Source organism: Setaria viridis, chromosome 4, assembly GCF_005286985.2.
Source record: "Setaria viridis chromosome 4, Setaria_viridis_v4.0, whole genome shotgun sequence".
NCBI classification, from domain to species: Eukaryota; Viridiplantae; Streptophyta; class Magnoliopsida; order Poales; family Poaceae; genus Setaria; species Setaria viridis.
The window spans coordinates 3,159,619-3,182,266 of NC_048266.2; the positions used below are offsets into that span (position 1 = coordinate 3,159,619).

Genomic DNA, 22,648 nt, shown 5'->3' on the forward strand with positions numbered 1-22,648 from the left:
GGCTCGGGGTGGCTAGTTGGCCTAGCAATGGAGACGAGCGAGATGGCAGTGGGGGACAACCGAATGAGTGAGGTCGGCGAGCTACGTCGATTAGCAACAGGCGAGGTTCGGACGGGGTGATCGAAGCTGGGTGGTGGAGGGAAACGGCAGGAGCGTCACCTACCTTCCAGTTCGCATGGTGGGGGTGGTGGCTGCTGATTCAGCGGCGGGACTGCTGCGGAAGACGGTGCGAAGGGAACGTTGTAGGAAGAAGAAGAGGAGAGGGTCGATAATGGACCGTGTAACGTCTAAGCCTGGACCTTCCGTTCGATGTACATGACTTCTTCCGTTTATGCCTTATGCCTGCATCGATCACTTCGTAAATGGATGCCCCCGTCATCTTTTTGATCTATGTGATGTCATTTTTTTTTATTTTTTAAGGGGATTTCTATAACTGCTAGTTTACAACATTAAGCATTTCTAGGACCGGCTAAAATGGGTTTCTAGGGCCGGTTGTTGGAACTGGCACAAGGTAATTCTGTGTGCAAATGAGGCATTTTTAGAGCCCCTTGCTTGCGTGGTCCTGATAATCCATTTCCAGGCGGATCAGCTTAAGTCAACCATCCATGGAAATCCATTTCCTGGGACAGCTCGTTTGTGTTTCTGGCCAAATTTTAAATATTCATTTCCCGCCTAGAAATCATCGATAACATTTGATATGTGTGTGTAAAGTATCAATCACCAAATTTTAGAATCGTTGACATTTTGAGGGTCAGTCCGTTGTGCTGATTCTGTTTTCTCCTTGAAAACAGCTCTCTTTGATTAGGAGAACTTTGCGGAATCGTTTGGCTAGAATGACTGTTTCGGATTCTTGAACGGGTGTTCGTGTAAGGAGGGAGGAGATTTTCATGAGAAACAAATTTTTTTTTATGATTCTCCTATTAAGAGAGGAAACATTTCTCCTGTTTTTTATTCAAAACACTTGCAAGTTGTATCATTTGGCTGGGATTTAACATAGTAATCTGGAATTCCTACCAAACAAGGCATAAGCCTAGCTACTGTAGGAAATACTGCAAGACCCTGCTTAGCTGCTGTAGGGAAACCATCTAACATTTCTCTGCTTTCTGTCAGTCACAAATGCTAGCGGGTTTTGGTTTTATTTTCTTTGACCCGCTGAAACAAACAAATCAGCTATCTATTTTGTACTACACATTTTGGTTGCTAGAAGTAACAACTGGCACCATAACGTGGCAATTTCTTATTCGCTCAAAATGTGACAGATTTTGAGGATAAAAATCTATCAACAAATAACTAGAGGGTTAATCAAGGAAATTTTATGATAGCACTTTCCCATTCAGCATGAAAGACACGAGCAATAGCCGTTGTCCAGTGGCCGGCCGTTGAACGAGGTTGAAGCCCCGACGAAGACTCTATTTTGGGCCGGCAAACAGCCACCACATTCCTGAAATGGCGTGCTTAATAACACAGGTCAATCTTTTAGCAGGAGCCGACGACGACGACGACGCCCCCTCCCCGCCCCTCGGCGTCCCCCGTCCTCCCCCCTTTGATCGATCAGGCCATGGCGCAACACTAAGTTCCTCGCCGTCGTGTTGCGGCTCGTGAGCCAAACGATTAATCCGGCCGGAGGGCGGCCATCCCGGCGGAGGACTACGTGTGCGTCGTCGCCGGCGACAGATACATATTTATATATATAGATGGGGCGGTCGTACCATGAGGGGAAGGACGCGGCGGCGACGGACCTTGGCTACCCGCTGGTGGCCGTGTGCATCGACAAGGACAAGAACAGCCAGAACGCGCTCAAGTGGGCCATGGACTCGCTGGTCCACAAGGGCCAGACCCTCGTCCTCGTCCACGTCAACACCAAGGGCACCTCCGGCGGCCTCGAGGACGCCGCCGGCTTCAAGCAGCCGACGGACCCGCACATGAAGGACCTCTTCATCCCCTTCCGATGCTTCTGCACCCGCAAGGACGTACGTGATCGATCCATGCCGTTGTGAATTGATGACCCGCACATAAATTGATGTGAGCTGTCAGCTGTGGCATCTGTGTGTGCAGATCCATTGCAAGGACGTGGTGCTGGACGAGCACGACGTGGCCAAGGCGATCATCGAGTTCACGGCGCACGCGGCGGTGGAGAAGCTGGTCCTGGGCGCGACGGCGAGGGGCGGCTTCGTGCGGTTCAAGGCGGACATCCCGACGACCATCTCCAAGGGCGCACCGGACTTCTGCACGGTGTACGTCGTGAACAAGGGCAAGGTCTCCTCGCAGCGGAACGCCATCCGCGCGGCGCCGCGGGTGTCGCCGCTCCGATCGCAGATCCTGCAGGCGCAGGCGGCGGCGCAGCAGAGCCAGGCGGCGCCCAGGCCCGAGCCGCCGTCGTCGCACCGGTGGTCGTCGTCGTCGAGGGGCTCCGACCACTTGGAGACGCCGCGGGTGGACAACTTCCGGTCGCCGTTCGCGCGCGGGGGCACCGGGAACACGCGCAAGTCCTACGCCGACCTCAGCCACATGTCCATGCCGGACTCGGCGGACATCTCCTTCGTCAGCAGCGCCGGCCGCCGGAGCATCGACCACCACCCGGCCATCCCGCCGCGGATGTCCAACAGCTCCGCCGACAGCTACGACCACAGCTTCGAGATGTCACGCACGCCCAGCAAGTGGGGCGGCGACTCCTTCGGCGGCATGGACCACACCACCTTCTCGCAGACCAGCAGCTCCTCCTTCTGCTCCCTCGGCATGGTGGCTTCACTTACTATATACTTATATATATAATTATATATTGAGAGTGAGAATCGATGAACTTTTTTTAGCAGGACGACGTGGAGGCGGAGATGAAGCGGCTTCGGCTGGAGCTGAAGCAGACGATGGACATGTACAGCACGGCGTGCAAGGAGGCGCTGACCGCGAAGCAGAAGGCGATGGAGCTGCAGCGGTGGAAGATGGAGGAGGAGCAGAAGACGCAGGACTCGCGGATCACGGAGGACTCGGCGATGGCGATGATCGAGCGGGAGAAGGCGCGGGCCAAGGCGGCGATGGAGGCCGCCGAGGCCTCCCAGCGGATCGCGGAGATGGAGGTCCAGAAGCGGATCACCGCGGAGAAGAAGCTCCTCAAGGAGGCCGAGGACCGCAAGTCCCGCGGCGGCGGCGGCGGCATGTCCCACGAGGTCCGGTACAGGCGCTACAGCATCGAGGAGATCGAGCAGGGCACCGACCGCTTCAACGACGCCCGCAAGGTCGGCGAGGGCGGGTACGGCCCCGTCTACAAGGGCTTCCTCGACCACACCCAGGTCGCCATCAAGGTGCTCCGCCCCGACGCCGCCCAGGGCCGGTCCCAGTTCCAGCAGGAGGTGGAGGTTCTCAGCTGCATCCGCCACCCAAACATGGTGCTCCTCCTCGGCGCCTGCCCGGAGTACGGCTGCCTCGTGTACGAGTACATGGCGAGCGGTAGCCTCGACGACTGCCTCTTCCGGCGCGGCGGCGGGCCGGTGATCCCCTGGCAGCACCGGTTCCGCATCTGCGCCGAGATCGCGACGGGCCTGCTATTCCTGCACCAGACCAAGCCGGAGCCGCTGGTCCACCGCGACCTCAAGCCCGGCAACATCCTCCTCGACCGCAACTACGTGAGCAAGATCAGTGACGTCGGGCTGGCGCGGCTCGTGCCGCCGTCGGTCGCCGACACGGTGACGCAGTACCGGATGACGTCGACGGCGGGGACCTTCTGCTACATCGACCCGGAGTACCAGCAGACGGGGATGCTCGGGGTCAAGTCGGACATCTACTCCTTCGGGGTGATGCTGCTGCAGATCATCACGGCGAAGCCGCCCATGGGGCTGAGTCACCACGTCGGGCGCGCTCTGGAGCGCGGGGCGCTGCGGGACATGCTCGACCCGGCCGTGCCGGACTGGCCCGTCGAGGAGGCGCAGTGCCTCGCCGAGATGGCGCTCCGGTGCTGTGAGCTCCGGCGGAAGGACCGGCCGGACCTCGGCGGCGTCGTGCTGCCGGAGCTCAACCGGCTGCGCGCGCTCGGCGAGGACAACATGCAGTACTGCGGCGCCATCAGGGGCGGCGGCGGCGGCGGCGGCGGGATGTACAGCTCGCCGTTCTACAGCAACGTCTCGCGGTCGAACGCCGCCGTAACCGCTCTCTCCTGATCAGTCTGGAATCACCAGCACGTCGACAGCAGACAACCCACCAAATCTGACTCCATTGTTTTTATTGCAAAATTCGCAGGAGATGATGAGCGATTCGTCACAGTACCCAAGATCAGTGTTCAGCTCGAGAGCGAGCGACTCGCCGATGCCGCCGAGGAGATCGAACGCCTGACGCGTGGTGCAGAATTTCTTTGCACAAGCTGTGTGTACTAATACAGATTAGTGTATGCCTCTGCCTGTCTGCCATTGCCGTGTACCTGTTCGTGTAACTTGTGAGCTTCCTGTTTTGTGTTATGGATCCTGGCAGTGTTGGAACAGAGTTGTTTGGATCGAGGGATCGGATGTGCCTACAATTTTTTAGCTCCCCTTCTCTGTTCTTGGTTGTCTGCCCTGCCCTAGGTGTAAATCACATCGTGCATGATGTTGAGCTGTGCGGGCACCATCGTGTATTATTGAGGAATGCAAGGACGACGACATTGTAGAGCAGAAGAAAGTAGGGAAGCTGAAATGCAGACGTGCAAGAAAATCAAGGGGGGTACGGAACAACGGAGGAATTACATGTACGAAATGACAATCATTTCCCTGCACGTAACTGTACGCGTACCGCTTACGATTTCACAATCGAGCCAAAGATTTGAGATATTCTTCGCAAGAACCATATTTTTCAGACATGTCTCGTACTAGCTCGAAAACATACGACTTTGTTGTCCCCCTTGCAGCGTGAGTCAAAGAAGATGAAATCGCTATTCCTGAAGCGCACAATCTCGAAAACGTCATGCGCGGCCTCGCATGGTTCATCGAGTTCTTCGTTCACATTCAGATGGTCCAAACGGGCGGTGGCATGGGAATGGCGGTCGCCGCTGCGCTCGCCGTGGCCCTGCTCCCGTGGTTATGGGCGGCGCTGGTGCACCTGGTGTGTCGGCCGTACGCCGTGGCGCGGGCCTTCGCGCGGCAGGGCATCCGCGGGCCGCCGTACCGGTTCTTCGTGGGCAACGCCGGGGAGGCCACGGCGATGCTGGAGGCGGCGAGCGGCGAGGCGGCGCGGGACCGTAGCTCCCACGACATCGTCCCCCGCGTGATGCCGCACTTGCGGGCGTGGACGTCGCTCTACGGCAAGGTGTTCCTGTCGTGGTCCGGCTCGACGCCGGCGCTGTGCGTCGGCAGCTACGCCATGGCGAGGCGGGTGCTCTCCGACAAGGCGGGGCTGTATGGCAAGAAGGACCCGGGCCCGGCCATCCTGGCGCTGCTGGGCATGGGCCTGATCTTCGCAGAGGGCGAGGACTGGGTGCGCCACCGCCGCGTCGTGCACCCGGCGTTCGCCAGGAACAAGCTCAAGGCGATGGCGGGCGTGGTGGCGGCGTGCGCGGGGGAGGTCATCCGGTCGTGGGAGGCGGCGGCGGCGGTGGGCGGAGAGGTGACTGTGGAGGTGGGGCAGCAGTTCATGGAGCTCACCGCCGATGTCATCTCGCGCACGGCGTTCGGCAGTAGCTACCGGCAGGGCAAGGAGGTGTTCCTGGCACAGCGGGAGCTCCAGCTCATGGCCTTCGCCTCCAACAGGGTGCGCGTCCCGGGTATGCAGTGGGCGCGACCAAGGCCAACGTGCGCCGGTGGCGGCTCGAGAGGAAGGTGCGTGGCACGCTTATGGCCATCATCGACAAGCGCCTGTCTGCCGCCAAGGAGGGCGCCGGCGACTACGGCACCGACCTGCTCGGCCTCATGCTCGAGGCGAACGCCGGCGAGGGCGGTCAGAGCGTCATGACCATGGACGAGATCATCGACGAGTGCAAGACGTTCTTCTTCGCCGGGCATGAAAGCACCACGCACCTCCTCACCTGGGCCATGTTCCTCCTCGGCACCCACCCCGAGTGGCAGCGGCGGCTCAGGGAGGAGGTGCTCCGGGAGTGCGGCGGCGCGGAGAAACCCCTCCACGGCGACACCCTCAACAAGCTCAAGCTTGTAAGTCCCCAACCTCAAGCTATAGCCCGCACGGTGGCCACCGGCGAGCCTGTGACGATCGGGTCCTCGTGTGGTTTTGCAGGTGACGATGGTGCTGCACGAGACGCTCCGGCTGTACGGCGCAGCGACGCTGATCAAGCGGCGGGCGACGGCGGACGCGGACCTCTGCGGCGTGGTGGTCCCCGAGGGCACGGTCCTGCTGATCCCGATCGCGATGCTGCACCGCGACGAGGAGGCGTGGGGCGGGGACGCCGGCGAGTTCAACCCGCTCCGGTTCAAGGGCGACGCGGGCAGGGCGGCGCCGGCGCACCCGGGCGCGCTGCTGTCCTTCTCGGCGGGCCCGCGGTCGTGCATCGGGAAGGACTTCGCGATGATGGAGGCGAAGGCGGCGCTGGCGGCGGTCATGCGGCGGTTCGCGTTCGAGGTGGCGCCGGAGTACGTGCACGCGCCGGCAGACTTCCTGACGCTGCAGCCGTCGCAGGGGCTCCCCGTCGTGCTCAGGCTCTTGGATCCGTAGGGGGCATCCTTTTGCGAACTGGAGTGGATGTATGGCGAGTTGGCGACTGGGGTCGGTCAAACTATTTCCACTTTGCACATTTCAAATAAAATTTTGAAAACAATGTGGCTAAATTTGTCTAAAAAATAAATTAGTTTCAAAATATTATGACTTTGATGTAAGCGTACGTTTCACAATGTTAACAATGGTCAAAGCAGTGTCATGTTCTCTTTGTTGTTGCCAAAACAATATTCATTGGTGACCATTCCATGGAGCATAGTAGGTATAGATGTACATGCAGCCCGCAGCCTGGCAGCTCGGCATGAAGCCCGGTTTTTTAGCCCATCCAAAGCCCGACCCAGCTCGTAACTCTTCAGGCTCGGGCTGGCCTGGCCCGATGACTCGTGCCGGGCATGGGCTGGTGCCTTGGTCCGATGGGCGGCACGGCCCGGCACGAAATCGAACGGCCAGCCCGTCAAACCAACGGTCGGCCAGCCCAGTCCAGCAACGGTCGGGAGGGGAGACATATATAACTGACACCCCCCCCCCCCCGCGCAGCTGGCCGCGCCTCCTCCGCAAACCCTACCCCATTCTCCTCTCCGCCCGCCGCCTCCTTGCCTCGACTCCTCCTCCTCCCATCCCGCACCCGCAGTCCCGGCGTCTCGCTCCGCAACTCCGCCTCCCTGGTGCCTTGCCGCCAGCCGCCGCTACCGCCCGCTGCTCTCTCTCTCTGCCTCTTTCGGCTTCGGCTCGATCCGCCGGTGCCGCCTCCTCGCCTCGATTCCTCCGCTCTCGTCTCCTCGCCTCCTCTCATCCTGCACCCGCAGTCCCGCTCCGTGCCTCCGCCTCCTTGGTGCCTTGCCGCCAGCCACCAGCCGCCGCTCTCTCTCTCTCTGCTTCTCTCGGCTTCAGCTGGATCCACCGGCGCTGCCGCTCTTGCTTACTCGCTCTCGTCCTCTCACCTTCCTAGATCTAGATCCTCCCGATCCTCTTCTTGTTCTCCTAATCTTGTTCCCGTCGTCCTCTCCAGCTTCAGGTTGCGGCATCGCTGGTGAGTTGTAGATGATCCTGATCCTCTTCTTGTTCTCCTAGATCTAGATCCTCCTGATCGTGTTCTTGTTCTCCTGATCCTCTTCTTGCAGGTATCCGTCGGGTGGCGGGTGCCGTGCACCGTTGAGGAGGGATGGAGTGGTTATGGACTTGTGGTGTCGCGACTGTTGGCCTTCGTCCTCTCACAGATCCTCTAGGCATCTCATCGTCATGTCATCTTCTCCTGCTCTGGGCTCCGGCGTCGCAGGTACACCCTTATCCTCCTGATCCTCTTCTTGTTCTCCTGATCCTCTTCTTGTTCCTGATCTTGGGCCGCTGGTGAGGCTCGTGGGCTGGCACAGCACGAAAATTAACGGGCCATGCCGGGCCCGTGCCGAACCGGGCTGGGTGGCTCGAATGGACATCTATAATAGTAGGACACATTTGGACCTCATCCCTCACCCTGATCAGTAACATGGATGGCCTAATATAATCCGGAACACCGCCGATTGTTGTCGTAGCTCGTTTGATTGATGAATTGGGACCAAAATCGCTCAATTTTATTTGGCCCAATTCATTTAAGTTGTTTGGAATTTGGATGTCCTTCTGAGCCAGAATTGCATTTGGAGGCCCGTTTTATGTGGAATTGCACAACAACTAGGTCTAGTTATCCAGGATTCATGCTGGAGGCGAACACCGACGAGGGCGGCGAGAGCATCATTATCATGGACGAGATCGTCGGCGAGTGCAAGGCGTTCTTCTTCGCCGGGCACGAAAGCACCACACACCTCCTCACCTAGCCCATGTTCCTCCTTGGCATGCACCGGGAGTGGCAGCGGTAGTTCAGGGAGGAGGTGCTCAAGGAATGCGGCGGCGCCGAGACAACTCTCCACGGCAGTTGTACGGGGCATACTATGATGGCGACCAAACAACCCTCTTGATGCCCAAAGTTTGTTATCCACAATATATTAGATAAATTGTTGTGGTACATAAGTTAAGGAGGTTAACGCGCGACCTGTCGCGCAATTGGACAACACGTGACCCTATCTTGTGCCGTCATGTGTCCCTCAATCAGCAATACGCGGGGGCTATGGCATGCAATAGATAAAATATGTCTCTTTTGGAGTGACAACGGTGATGATATTGGCAAGCAAAATAGCTATATTTTCTTCAAACGAGCATTACTCTCTCATCAAGTATTGGTTTTCAAATCCATTTACACCTTTGTGTTTCTTGCAACAAGATTTACAAAATAAGATCCATATTTAATATATTTGAAGTCGTTTTATATTAGTGTCAACTTATGTTGATACACAGTACTAACTTATATAAGCAACTTATATTGTATTTTTGGGACAACAGATTCTATTATCCAGCAGAAAATCATGCATGGACATGTAGCTACTTATTCCATACATTGTGGTAACTTGTATAACTACTACTACACCTTTAACTTTTATAAGAAGTCATATCAACTTATTATTATCAAATTTCTAGGTAAATTTGTGACAGCTTCTATATTGTTGCAACTTATGTAGAAATAATGCAATAACTTGTGTAGTGATAATATACTAATTTATGTGGCGTAGATACTTCAAGTAGGCAACAACAACATGGAAAATCTTTTTTTAGCAATTTATGTATATAGTTTATAGGTAGGTGACTCATCAGTTACCACACACTTAATATATAACTAGCTACTATGCATTTAATATAAATCGATAGCGCACAATTTTTTCTCGAAATATATGCATCATGGATCTAATTTTGTAAACTCATCATGTAAATCCAGTGGTATAAACGAAGTATCCAGTGGTATAAACGAAGTTGAAAACGGGCAATTCAGAAGAAAGTTATCATATTTTAAAGAGATCAAATGAAAAAAAAATCACATGAACCAGCACAGCTTAGTTTTCTCCTTTGGAGACCGCAGGAGGTCATGCGTGCCATCATCCTAACTACCAACCACAAACTAATCCACCTAATATTTAAATTTTTTACGTGAGCCCGTCACATTAGTAGCAGGCCATGAGCCACCAGCGGTCGCGCATTTACAGTCAAGTGCGATCCGACATGATTTAGATTTGTCCATAAGTTAAATGGTGCGCTCAGTGGGATAGGCATTAGCCAACGGTTACAATTTGGCCCCTCCTTGACATTAGTGGATTATAGCTTGAGATTAGTACCTCATATACCACAAATTATATTGTTCTAATTATAGTGGTACCTCTCAGTGATAGTAAAAAGAACTGCTGGATAAGTGTCCAAATAAGTCATCAACATATGCCTGTTTGGTGTCTAATTGCATGAGTTACATAGTCAAATTGTAATTTAGTTACTCCATCGGACACGAACTGTAATCGCCTAGCAGGATCTGTTTGGGCGAGGGAAACTTAACAGCAGAGGAGGAACATCAGGAAAGGGGATACGAAAGAAAGCAGAACTAAGACGAAGAAGCCCCTCTAAGAGAAGAGACGTCTTTCTTGCATAGATGTCATTCTAGTCTCGCGACATCAGCTTCAAACTGACATTGTTAGGATATTCTGCTAGTTGATTCTGCACATTTTCCTTGAATTCCTCACTGATTTGACTGCCCAGCCAAATTTCTTTTAGCTTCGTGAGATACCTTAGCCCCGTGAATTCCTGTCGTCCTTCCCAGTGTTCTCCCCATTGATCAGCTTGTAGAAGCTCAAGTTTGGGCATTGTTCCATCCTCAAACTTAACAAATGTGACATGTCTCATATTCAAAAGCACCAGCTGAAAGAGTCTAGGGAAAGAAGCTTGTACGAATAGTAATTCTTTCCCCAAGAATGAATCGAATCGCATGTGTAGAATTTCAAGATTTGGTAAATTTCCAATAGCCCACACGGCATCTTGTTGCAATTCAGTTTCCCGTAGCTGTAACCTTGATAGATTCTGAAGATGATGGATCCATTCTGTTAACCTGGCTAGTTTGCCAGCCAGTTTTAGGCTTTCAATCCATATTGGAGGAAACAAACGCCCACCCAAAGAACAATCAAACTCAATCCTCGGAAAATCCCTGTTGACTGACAAAGATCGCAAATGTTTCAGGCTAGCAATGGCAGACCAGAACTCCTCACTGTTTGCGGCCGTGAGGCCGACCACTGCTAGCTTGCGCAGCTGCATAAGATGTTTGAACCCTTTTAGAGTATCAATTCCTTCTTCATGTCTGACATCGACACGGCCGAATGTGTGTAGAGCATTTAATTTCTCAATCTCTCTTGGAACATAGACACAGTTTGCACGAAGGTACTGCAGCTTGCTGACCCTAGTGATAGTGGCCGGCAATTCAGATATACGTGTGCCACTGACATCCAATGTTTGTAGGTTCCTCAAATTCCCTATAGAATCAGGTAGATGGTGAATATTCTCACATCCTCGCAGAGAAAGGTACTTCAGGTGAAAGAGCTTGCAAATTTGATCAAGGTCATGATCAGATATTCCGAAAGTGTCCTCCAAATCTAAGACTCGAAGGAATCTCATTTTACTGGAAATGAAAAATGATCCCCAGTTTCCAAACACAGTCAATGACCGCAGGTGTGACAAGTCCAGCATTGTCTCAAACGCATCCTTATCTCTTTCCCAGTTGCTGCTTATGGCAAGGTGACGTATTGTACCATTTGTGCTGCACAAACTGCATCCCTCCTCCAGTGTAAGAACAAGGTTTTCTTCCCTCGCCTTTGATATGCATATTTGACGCATAATATCATGAAGTTGAAAAGAATAGTTTTTTCCACCATAAATATTTACATCTTCCCCCTGCAGGATCATACTCCTATCAAAGAGCTCATCAAAGTACTTGTTACCAACTTCCTCTGCAATCATGCCATGCATCTCCTTTGAATAACCCTCTGCAACACACCGCCTCACCACACGTTTCTGCCTAATCATGTGATCCTCTGGAAAGATTGATAGGTATAAGAAACTAGACTTCAAATAATAGGGTAGACCATCGTAGCTCCTCAAGAGGACATTTTTTATTGTCCTGAGTTCCGGATTGATCTCCAACTCGGTGTTAATGCGATCATTCATTTTCCTCCATTCAGTAGTAGTTTTTGGCTTAGTAGCTAGGAAACCACCTATCGTTGATATTGCAAGGGGAAGTCCATCACACTTTTTAAGGATAAGTCTTGCTTGCTCCATCATATCATGATCACTATGTAAATCAATCTGTTCAGTGTTTTCCACAAAGACCTGCAACGATTTTAACATTGTTCAGTATTGAGATAAAGAATGGCAACGAAATAGGAAATTATCAGTTCGTAGGGCCTAGCTCAAACTTATGGTCCTTGACCATTTTTGAAGTCAAACTTGACACATCATCTTCGATCTTATCTTATATGTACTACTGAAAAGAATACAAGGGGTATTCATGTCGCCCCCCTTCGGTGTCGTCCCCCAAGCAAACCAGCACCCCCAACCCCATCCCCTCCCCCTCCCACTTCCACTATCCAGTTCCCCCCACCCAATTGACTTCTAAAAAGTTTAATTTTTTTAAGTAGGTGCTATAAATCAAAATAGACCTACTTTGCATGGATCTGGTACCATAACAATTGTAGATTTGAAATAAAAATTCTTCCCAAAAAACTATATTTGAGTTGCCAGGATGATTTTCAATAATCTTTCAATTTTTTGAGAGGATGTTATAAATCAATATTAATCCATTTTGCTTGGATCTAGTATCATAGCTACCAAAGATTTGACATAAAAAAATTTCCTGAAAAAGCTATATTTGAGTTGTTAGGTGAGTTGTTTACCCTTCATATGGTTTTTAAAAATCATGAAATTTTTTGAGTAGATGATATAAATCAATAGAGATTCATTTTTCTTGCATCTGGTCATATCTAATGTAGATTTAAAATTAAAATTCTTCCTGGAAAGGTATATTTGATTTTTCATCTAAGTTGTTTATCGTAAGATGATTTCCAAAAATCATGAAACTTTTTTTAGTATATGCCATATAATAATAGAGACACCTTTTTATGGATCTGGCATCACAGCTACTCTAGATTTGAAATATTATTTTCTCAAAAAATCTATATTTGAGTTTTTAGCAAAGTTAACGTCAAGATAGTTTCTAAAAATGAAGACAAATCATCTAAATTCATGGTCTTAACAATAGTATTTTAATAAATTAACTATGAGTATTGGTACTATGGTATTAATTGTGCCGCGCACGTTTCGATATACAAATGCTCGGGGCAGATTTAAATATACAAATTTAGACAACTCAAATTGTAACACCCCAGGCCCAACACAAGTCTAAAGCCCACTCTACACATTGAGTGAACCACACCTACATAGCAACTTGCTTGCGCTTTCGTCCTCTCTTCACACAAAAGGTTGCAATCGGAGTTACTACACTTCTTAGACTGACTATTTAAGTTAGCTCATCTCACTCTCAAATTCCAATTTAGGACTAAAGTAGCGTGAACTATTGTGCCCCCATGCAATACTCCAATTGTTGGCCCAATGGCCTCATCCAACTTTGGCCCATGGGCTGGATGTTACATAAATTTGGCTCACGGGGGAAAAACTAAAGTGTTTATGAAGGCTCATGAGCAGTAGTACGGTCAAGAATGTTCTCGTGTTGGGCCGAAACAGATGTAAAAATGCACGAAACATTAACCCAAACATTAAACTCATGACTCTAATTGCCCAAAACATAATATTCTACAATCAATCGTGTTTTTTCATGCTCCTCTTATTCCGTTGGAAGTTTTTTTGGTTTCCCATGGCAATGCATGGGCGAAACCTAGTTATCTTCTATCTTCCATGATACTCAAATAACAACCCTCGCGCTAACATTACAAAGTCATCGCAAAGTCAGACAGGATAGGGAGGTCAAATCTTTCTTCTAATTGATGTGCCACAGGACCACGTACGCGCACGTGCGCGTTCCTTCACAGCCACGGTGCCCTCGAGACGCTGCGCTGCCCCTTCTTCCCAAACGCGACGGAGGACATCCACCACATCTTCTTCTCCTGCCTAGGGCCGCGGGGTGCCCCTCCCCCACAGCTATTAACATTGTGCTTGCCGCCCTACTGCTCGGTGTTGAAGAAGACGGTAGTCCCTTTCTCCTTCCCGCACTACTCCAAATGCAATGAAAGGTTCAAGGGGTGTGATTCGCCCCTCGTTGTTCTTTAAAAAGAAAGACAAGATAGGAAGCTGGAGGTGGGGGGCAGATGGATTACACTCCCAATAGTCATAGAAGGAATGTTGGGGCAACTGTGGCATGGACACAATGACGGTGTAGGAAGCGACAAGATGCTCAAGTTAAGTGGAGTACATTTGTGGCCCAGTTGAGGTAGCCAGGAGCTAAGGGTGCAGTGCATCTTGGAGAACCTGAGGGCACCACAAAAGTGGTAACCATAATGAGGCAGCTTAGAGGTTGGAGCCTCTTACCCCATAATATAGTGGCAATGACGAGCCAGGTAGGGCAGTCGGTAATGGCGTGTGAAGGTGTCCTATGGGAGCCCTGCAGAGCTACCATTCGCATGGCCGTGGATGAGCAGGCTAGTATTGTTTAGTGCCAAAGTCAAATAAGATGCGCACGGGGACAATTAATTAGTGTTTATGGTGGGATAGGTATAGTTCACATCTTTATATCCATAGTATATGTCACAAACCTACAACTATTATTTTCTAATTTTAACAAAACTATAACTATTTAAACCCAGTTCACAAACCCACCGCTATTTTTTTTGTTTTTCTTCTCATAAAGCTACAATTTTTACTAGTTGGATTAGATGCTTCTTTTTGTCTAGAATTTTGGAATCTTCATCTCAATTTGAACTCTAATTTTTTAATTAGATTTTGAAAGGGTTGTTGGAGATTAAAGATCAAACTCTAATTCAAGGAGATGATTTAACTCAATTTTAGATTGTGCATGGTTGCTTTAGATTTGAACCCTTTTCTTCTAGCCATAGTGAAGAATCAATGAGGTGGAGCTCTAACTTTTGATGTATATTGCAATTATCCCATTGTAGATCTTTGGATGTTCCTTACGGAAAGATGTAGCTAGATAATGCTCTATTGTGGATGGTGGTTAATTATAAATAAATATGGGGTTTCCCTTCTTTTTCAGATGGATCATCATGCCGAATTAACTATGTTTAGAATAATAGCTATTTAGATAATCATTACTAGATGAATTAAAGATCTTCGAGAAAGTTTATTTAAATTATGTAAAATTTCTCCCCATAATTAGGTTTTGCACCTCTATCGGTGGTCTCTAGTGACACTTACAGTTCTACCTCTAGGAGTATCAACATGCCAATGGTTAGTGACTTGGTGTTTGCTGATTTATCTTATTCTAAATAACAGATAAATCTTTATATGATAACTTCATCATTTACTAAAAATTAGCTTGCAACAACCTAATGTATATGGATCGACAATGGATGTACAATGCGCATCGATGCTCCAAGCCTAAAGGGTACATACATATATTGTCCATGATGTGATTGCAATAATAAGAGTACCCTTCCATAAAGCCCACTTACAGACATCGGTCTAGTAGAGGTTTCATGCCTTGCTATATCTGTTGGACCAATCATGGGGACGAAGGGATTACATCAGAAGATGGTCAAGAAGAAGATGGAAATGATGATTGGTGGATGCTACCTAATATGATTCCATGGTTGATACATTGGCGGAATTTGGTGAAGATGATCTCATATATTATGTGATGGATAGGGAGACTTGAGTGATATGAAAGAGAGCTTTAAAAGTTCTAGAGTTTGATGTTAGATGACAAAACCATTGTACCAGACCGCATGAAGGGGCTCATGAGGCTCCTGATGTTAGATGATAATGGAAGCAAGATCATATATTATGCCATCATTGAGGAGATATGGGAGCTTATCTATGAACCATTAAATCCCTAAGTTTCGGAGCTAATGGTTAAACAGACAAGGCGCATTGTGGTCATGGACCCAAAAAAAAATAGATTTAAATACTATATGTTCATGCTTTGCCGATGATGTGACACATGTATTCTACGTACAATTCTAAGAAAAAGGAAACGGAAGGACAAGTCTAGCGATCAGGCAACGTGCCACGTGAGTCTAGCATGTCAAAGAAGATGGGAATTTTGTCCGTAGTACATCCCGAGAGGGAGGTTTTGCGTGGGACACACTCCATTCATCGATTTAGTTGGCTGGACACTGTAATTTTGCATTTTTATCTACAGCACATAAAAGGATCCTTTTGCTCTCGTTTGCCCTGCTAATTAGATTGGGTTTAATGGTTTTAATGGATTGGTTTTCTCTTCGAAGTTGTTTAGATTGGTTACTAATATGTTGATTCATCAAATGGTTTGGGAAAGATTTATAGTGGGTTGTATTGGTTCGATTCGCAAAACAATTCAAGGTCCGACCCTTGATGTGGGGCCCATATGTAAGTCCAACTATACTTTTTCGTATGAAGTAGCAGACTATTAAACTAAGCCATCTCCAACAAATTTCAATCAATTTTGCTAAAATGTTAAAGTGTGAACGTAATGTTTTAGTTTCAGGGTCCGACTCTTGACGCGGGGCTCACATGTATGTCCAGCCATACTATTTTGCACAAAGTAGCGGACAGTTAAATTGGGTCATCTCCAAAAAAATTTGATCATTTCGCTAAAGTTTTAAGGGATGAACGCGATGTTTTAATTCTAGAGTCCAGGTCTTGACATGGGGTCTACATGTATATTTAGCCATACTATTTTGCACAAAGTAGCTGACAATCAAATTGAGTCATCTTCAACAATTTCGATCAATTTCATTAAAATTTTAAGGTGTGAATGCGAGATTTTACTCTAGGGTGCTGCTCTTGACGTAGGATCCACATGTCGGTCTGACTTTTATTTCAAATATGTACGTGATTTTTATACAAGCCCATAAATTTATATAGAAAACTTATGGGTTCTATCAACTAGTAGGGTGGATTAGCTTGGGTTTACACAATATAATTACGACGTGAGTTGGATTGAAAAAGTAAATTAATTTGATGTGGATTGGCGTGAGTTGGAGTTGGATTACAATCCAATTAGCAAGCCTAGCTCTCGTAAGGCCGGGCCTACCAGTCAGCCCTCTCCCTCTCCTCCAGTCCTCCCTTGCGCAAAGCTGATCTCACCCTCGTGTACCAGCGCGCTTCCTAGCATGCGAGGTGAGGCAGCTAGCTGCTAGCGGTAGGAGGGTAGCGTGCCAGCATGTCCGGACCACATCACGTGCCAGCGTGAACGGTGCCACGTCACCTACCAGCATGGACGGGGACACGTGGATCCTAAAGTTTAGTGATATTTTTGGACACATCATAGAACGGAAAATGGTTCCGTGACGAAAGTTTTTTCATCGCAGAAAAAATCAGTTCTGTGACGATTTTTGCTCACTTCGTCATGGAAGTACAAACTTGACATTCCATTTTTTACGGACTGAATTTCATCACAAATTCATCATAAAACTTCCTTTGCGACGAATTTGGTCTTCACCGAAGCTATGATTTCCACTAGTGCTCCCAGGTCACAATAAATCGTAGCATCCTGGTTGCTGCCCTTCTCGCATTGCAGCTTGTACAGCGACGCGATGACGCAGGCGCCATTGCTGACGATCCGGTTAGGGGTAGCTATGAGCTCAGCCGCGAACTGTCAAGCGTCCGCGGGCGCGGCGCCCACCATGCCGGGCTGCACGGGCATCCCCCACGTGAAACGCGAGCGCGTCGAGCAGCCAGTCGAAGAACGGGGGTTTGGGGTGCGCCGGTGCGGGATGTGGCCCGCGGCTGCGGAAGCAAAGAGGAAAGGGAAAGGACGAGAGGGAGAGGGCTGACGGGTGAGCCCGGTTCTACGAGGGCAAAAAGGTCCTTTTATGGGTTGCACTATGGTGTAGATAAAAAATGCAAAATCATGTCTAGCCAACTAAATGGACGAATGGAGTGTATCACACACAACCCCCTTCGGGTGTCCTACAAACAAAATTGCCAAGAAGGATTTACAGAGTTGACCGCATGACAGGCAAGACAAACAAAAACATGTGTAAATCAATTTGACGAGATGTTGACAATAGTGTCATGCAGTATGAAGTGACCAATCTCCCTATGTGTGAACGGATCACAACGAAGCAGCATATGTTAAGCCAAAGTGTGTCAGCGTATGTACTTAAGAATTTGTACCATGTTGAACTACCTAGGAAGGTGTCTACGAAGATCTCGTTGCATTTGTAACTATAGTTGATATCTTTAATTCAATCTGCATGGTTTCATAACCACTGGACTGTAATTTAATTAGGAATGTGTCTACGAAGATCTCGTTGCATTTGTAACTATAGTTGATATCTTTAATTCAATCTGCATGGTTTCATAACCACTGGACTGTAATTTAATTCGTGGTATATGTATAAGCTATGAATAAACTTTATTTAATTCAATTTTCTGTAATTTAAATGAGAAAAACTTTAAATTTAATTACATCAGCTTGCCCTAACAATACTCTTCCTTTGTTCTCGCGCCGATGGAGCTAGTTTCTTGCATGAGAAACAGTTTCCTTCTCTCTCTTCCCTAACCCTACTGCCACATCATCATTTTGCTTACATGATGTCCTAATTAATGTACAAACTATCTTAGTCATCTCATTAGGACTACTTAACCCCCAATCAATATGACAATAGTGACCCCATGACGGTTTAAGACAACATAATGGGCCATATAATATTAACACTGGCATGTGGGCTGAGGAGATAAAAACTGTAAAAGTTATAGCTTTCTAAAAACCTGTGACCACAATGTGTAGTTTTTTTTTCAAAACATGCCCTTAAACGTGTAGCTTTTATACACATGCCAAAGCAATTAAAGTTTCTTGAAATTTACTCAAAAGTATACTGGTTCCAAACTGAGAAAAAATTTAAGATATTAAATATAATATTAAACAAAGCAAAACCATCCAATTGATAGAAAGAACAGTATTTCAGAAAGTACCTTCTGTTTGAAAAGGTTGAGTGCAGTATCTCCTTTCAGACCTTCAAGGCTGTACATGTTCTTGTCTTCTCTTGAACAATACTTTGCAACATCCTTTCCCCTAGTGGTGACTATGATACGATTAGCCTTTGCAAAGATTTCTTTAACTGAGTCCCATTCTTCGATGGACAAAAGATCATCAATAACAATGAGACACTTCTGTGTTTCTAGAAACCGAGTTAGCTTTTGGATCAACTCTTGAGGTCCCATCATTGCGATGTTTTTCTTCTCTTGGAGTGTTTGTTTGATCAACTCTTGAACTTCCACCTTTGTCATAATTTTCTTTTCCTGATGTGACTCGTTTGCTACAACAGGATTTTCCTGGATATCTTTGTCAAGTTGCAAACCTACACTTCTAAGGAGCATTTCACGGTTGAAAGGGCGCGATGCAGTGACCCAAGCACGCCTCCAGCCACAAAGTTGTTGGCTTTTATAGATGCTTCGGACAAGAGTGGTTTTTCCAAGACCTCCCATTCCCCAAACAGAGATTACCTTGCAGCCTTGCTTGTGATCTGGTTGACATATTAGATCAATAATTCTGGATTTCTCTGCTTTTCGTCCAACGAGCACGTCATCAACCAGAGCAATTGTTCTGCTGCGCTCAAACTTTTTTCCAGTAGACGAGAACGCATTACCAATACCAGAATACATAAACTTTGGTTCTTCCTCCTGTATTTCACTGTTGGAAATCGCAGAGTTGTTCCAGCTACTAGTAACTCTATTTGACTTGGAGGTTGGCCCTGTAGAGTCTGATACACGTGTTACCTGATAACAAAAGTAAATGTTTGAGCAATTTTTGCATTGGTGCTCTATATAATTTTACATTGCACTATATATTGATGATATATGCTCCAAGTTTGGTTAGTAATTCACAGCTAGAGACCATCCAGCTCACTGTCCTTTGCGTGATCAGGAGGCCGAGTCCATCCAGGCATCCAGAACATTTTGTGTGGCTGTGTCTTCTCCAGACAAGTGTGGTCCCTCCTCTTCCGCCGCTATAAGGTACCGGATTTCTCTCCCTTGCCGCTATAATGTAAAGGCAGTTCTTAGACAGATTATTGAGGAGGCACCACCTCTGGTGTCTAGCAGACGCTAGGGATTTATCCCACTTGGAGATAATTGCCAGATAGGATGCTGATTGGTTGCTTGGTTCCTGTTGTGTTTGTTGTTGTCAAAGGTGTGTGTTTGGGTGCATTGTATTCTTTGGGTTCTTCTTAGTGCAATGATATGCAACTCTACTGCATATTCAGGAAAATTTACAGCCAGAGAATTGGCACTGAGCGGAAGACTTTTTTTCCTTTTTTTTTCTGTGAGCCAAATGGAAGATAGTATCAGTGGCGAGCATCCCTAAGGTCTTCGAGCCAGTAAAACGTGCGGCAGAGCACGTCAGAAGTTTTTTGTACACTGGACAGATGGAGTTTTACACAAAGTTTTTAACTACACATAGATAAACTAGCAACAAAATGTTTGGCAGCATGTATGGTGATTGGCAGACAGTTTCCACTTACATAATAGAGAAAAAATCTAAGTGTCTAACATTATAACTTAGGGAAACACTATATATACTTCCATTTAAGAGGTTATGGAGTCTCTTCAATTTCATACAGATGTTTTTTCTTTCATCATTTGTTAAACATCTTTGAGCTATCCCCCACAAATCACATCACTTTTAGTTGTTAAATTTGGGTACATGCAGACTTTGTGACAGGTAAAAAAGAAGACATCACCTGTTTTTTAGGTACATCTGATGTAATAGGTTTCTCTTGTGTCACCTTGTGGAACATATAAACAGCCTGTTCAGATGACAGCTGCTTGAGCTCTGTTACCTGGTACGGTTGCTCCGTGCATAAAATTGCAATTTCAACTTGCTGTGTTGACACGATAATTCGGCTCCCATTTTTCTTGTCTGGGAAGTATGTTTTAACCCAATCCCATTCCACAACTGAGGACAGGCCGTCGATAACTATCAGGTACCTCTTCGTATTAACATGAACTGCAACCTCTTTAGCAAAGTAACTTTGCCCCAGACTCTCTAGCTTCTCCAATTCAATGAGGACGTCATATCCAGGAGCATTTCCTTCTTCTGATTTACCATTTACTTCACGGGAATAGACTTGGAACTGCCTAACCAAGTCCTTGAAGAATTTGTTTGGATTGAACGGGCTCATCAACTGAACCCAGGCACGGCACTGAAACCCTTTGTATACCTCTTGATCATCATAGGCCTTCCTGATTTCAGATGTCTTCCCAAGATTACAACTAGTCCCACACACAGCGATCACCCTAAGGTCCTTCTCTTCGCTTTTGATCAGCTGCTGCAGATTTATCTTCGATTTGTCCTGCTCAAAGGTGGCATGCCTTGCTTCCTTGATGCCAAAGATTGCTGCAGCGGCAACACTGGTTTGCTCCTCCACAGAGGAGTGGTTTGAGCCAGAGCGCTTGATTAGTTGGTACCGCAGGTTCCTGTTGCTCACGTCCTCCACTTTGGCCCTGAGGTCCTTCACCTCCCTGGCAATGTCATGCCTCTCCCGCAGGGTGTGAAGGATACACCAGCAGGAAGGCTTCTTGTCAGAATGAAGAGTGAAGTCCATGAGGGTGTCCTCTACATTGTAGGCTAGCTCACGGATCTGTTTCACCCAGGTCAGGAACACCTTGTGCTTGTCTTGCTCTTCGTCAGCAGTCATCAGGAAGGATTGCATCATCTCGAGCTCATCCACAATGAAGGCCACATCTCGGTCAATGCCGAGTTGCAGGGCGATCTCCTCCGCTGCCTTGGACTTGGCGTAGCCCAGTGCTCCCTCTAGTACAGCCTTGCCCACGCTCACTGCAGTCGCCTCCATTGCTCTCCGCACTTGTGTCAATTGCTGGGGCTGCTAGTGCTGGATGCCAAACAAGCGATTGGTTTCAGGGCAGAAAAATTAAGGTAGTCCAGCTGCAATACACACAGCGAGTAGGTGATTCTTAGCAATATAGAACGCGACGGTGACAGCCCAACTAATAGTCAGCTACAATCATCGACTTCACCATCTATGTTTGTGAGTCCGGATGATGCCGCAATACTACTCGAGTAAGGTTGCGAGTTTGCGATCAAGTTGATTCATCCAATACAGGCTAACAATTTACTAAAAATTGGAAAGTGCATCGGGCTGCAATAATTGGGTACCTGATGCCAGCGTCGTCAGCTATGACGGAGAGCGTCCAACTCCCAACCGGCCAACCCCATGCCAAACTGGGATTCAACGGTGTGGCGGAAGACCAGATGTCGCCGGCGTGCCCACGCTGGTCCCCGCCGCTGCAGCGTTCCCGGCGGTCCTCCGGAGAGCACCGGCGTCACCTACTTGCTCGTGGCAGGCAGCGAGTGCTGAAGGGCGGACGACGAGGTGGGATATATCAGTGTCGGATTTAACGACGGCCAGTCCACCAGAAATTATCTAGTGGTAGATTTGTAAACGGAGGAGATCGTAAGACCAGGAACCAAGACGGGAGCTGCTGGTTGGCTGGTTCGCTCGGGAGCCAAGCCACGCGTAACCACCGGTCCATCGGGTGGACCACGCGTAATTAAGTCAGCGCGGTTGTTGCGTCGCTCGTATGGAGAGCGGACGTGCCATATATGATGCGTCGGTTGGTTAGGACACAAAATAAGCTATTCTGTGATTGTGACTGGCTACGGCGTATACTGAGAATAGTTGTAAATTTATCAATAGATTATTTATGAAAGTTGACGTATTGTCTTTTGCACAAGTTTTTTATTTGACATACAATATAACTTGTTTTCCAAAATATTTATTTATTAGGTTTCCAAGGACTTTGGTTTTGGGTTTATGTTTTTAGATTTATAATTTAGGATTAGGATTTTGGAGTTGTTTTAGTACAACTACATTTGATACATTATCTCTTTATTTAACTGGATAGTAAAACTATACATGAGTTAAAAATCGGATTTATATAAGTTGGTACATAATCTCTACATAAGTTAATAAGAATGCCCTGTATAAATTGATCT

The 22,648-nt window shown here is 47.9% G+C and overlaps 2 protein-coding genes and 1 pseudogene across 3 annotated transcripts; 2 read left to right on the top strand and 1 right to left on the bottom strand.

Annotated features, from left to right (window-relative positions):
* The first annotated feature begins 1,364 nt into the window (after positions 1-1,364).
* On the top strand, positions 1,365-4,484 carry LOC117851579 (U-box domain-containing protein 35). The gene is made up of 4 exons (XM_072293030.1): positions 1,365-1,970; positions 2,056-2,739; positions 2,814-4,130; positions 4,231-4,484. Exons 1-4 carry the CDS (start codon positions 1,695-1,697, stop codon positions 4,321-4,323), a joined length of 2,370 nt encoding a protein of 789 aa, XP_072149131.1. The 5' UTR covers positions 1,365-1,694; the 3' UTR covers positions 4,324-4,484.
* Positions 4,485-4,626: 142 nt separating this feature from the next.
* On the top strand, positions 4,627-6,831 carry LOC117851581 (cytochrome P450 709B2-like; annotated as a pseudogene).
* Positions 6,832-9,866: 3,035 nt separating this feature from the next.
* LOC117853035 (disease resistance protein Pik-2) lies at positions 9,867-22,200 on the bottom strand. Of its 2 annotated transcripts, none has more exons than XM_034735382.2 (4): positions 21,809-22,200; positions 20,373-21,524; positions 18,607-19,410; positions 9,867-11,847 (listed from the first exon to the last, which is right to left on the bottom strand). In XM_034735382.2, the coding sequence occupies exons 2-4, from the start codon at positions 21,483-21,485 to the stop codon at positions 10,132-10,134; spliced, it is 3,633 nt and encodes a 1,210-aa protein (XP_034591273.1). In that variant the 5' UTR covers positions 21,486-21,524; positions 21,809-22,200; the 3' UTR covers positions 9,867-10,131. The 2 variants fall into 2 exon arrangements, with proteins under 2 accessions (XP_034591273.1, XP_034591272.1); XM_034735381.2 differs by having other exon boundaries at positions 20,373-21,577.
* Positions 22,201-22,648: the final 448 nt, after the last annotated feature.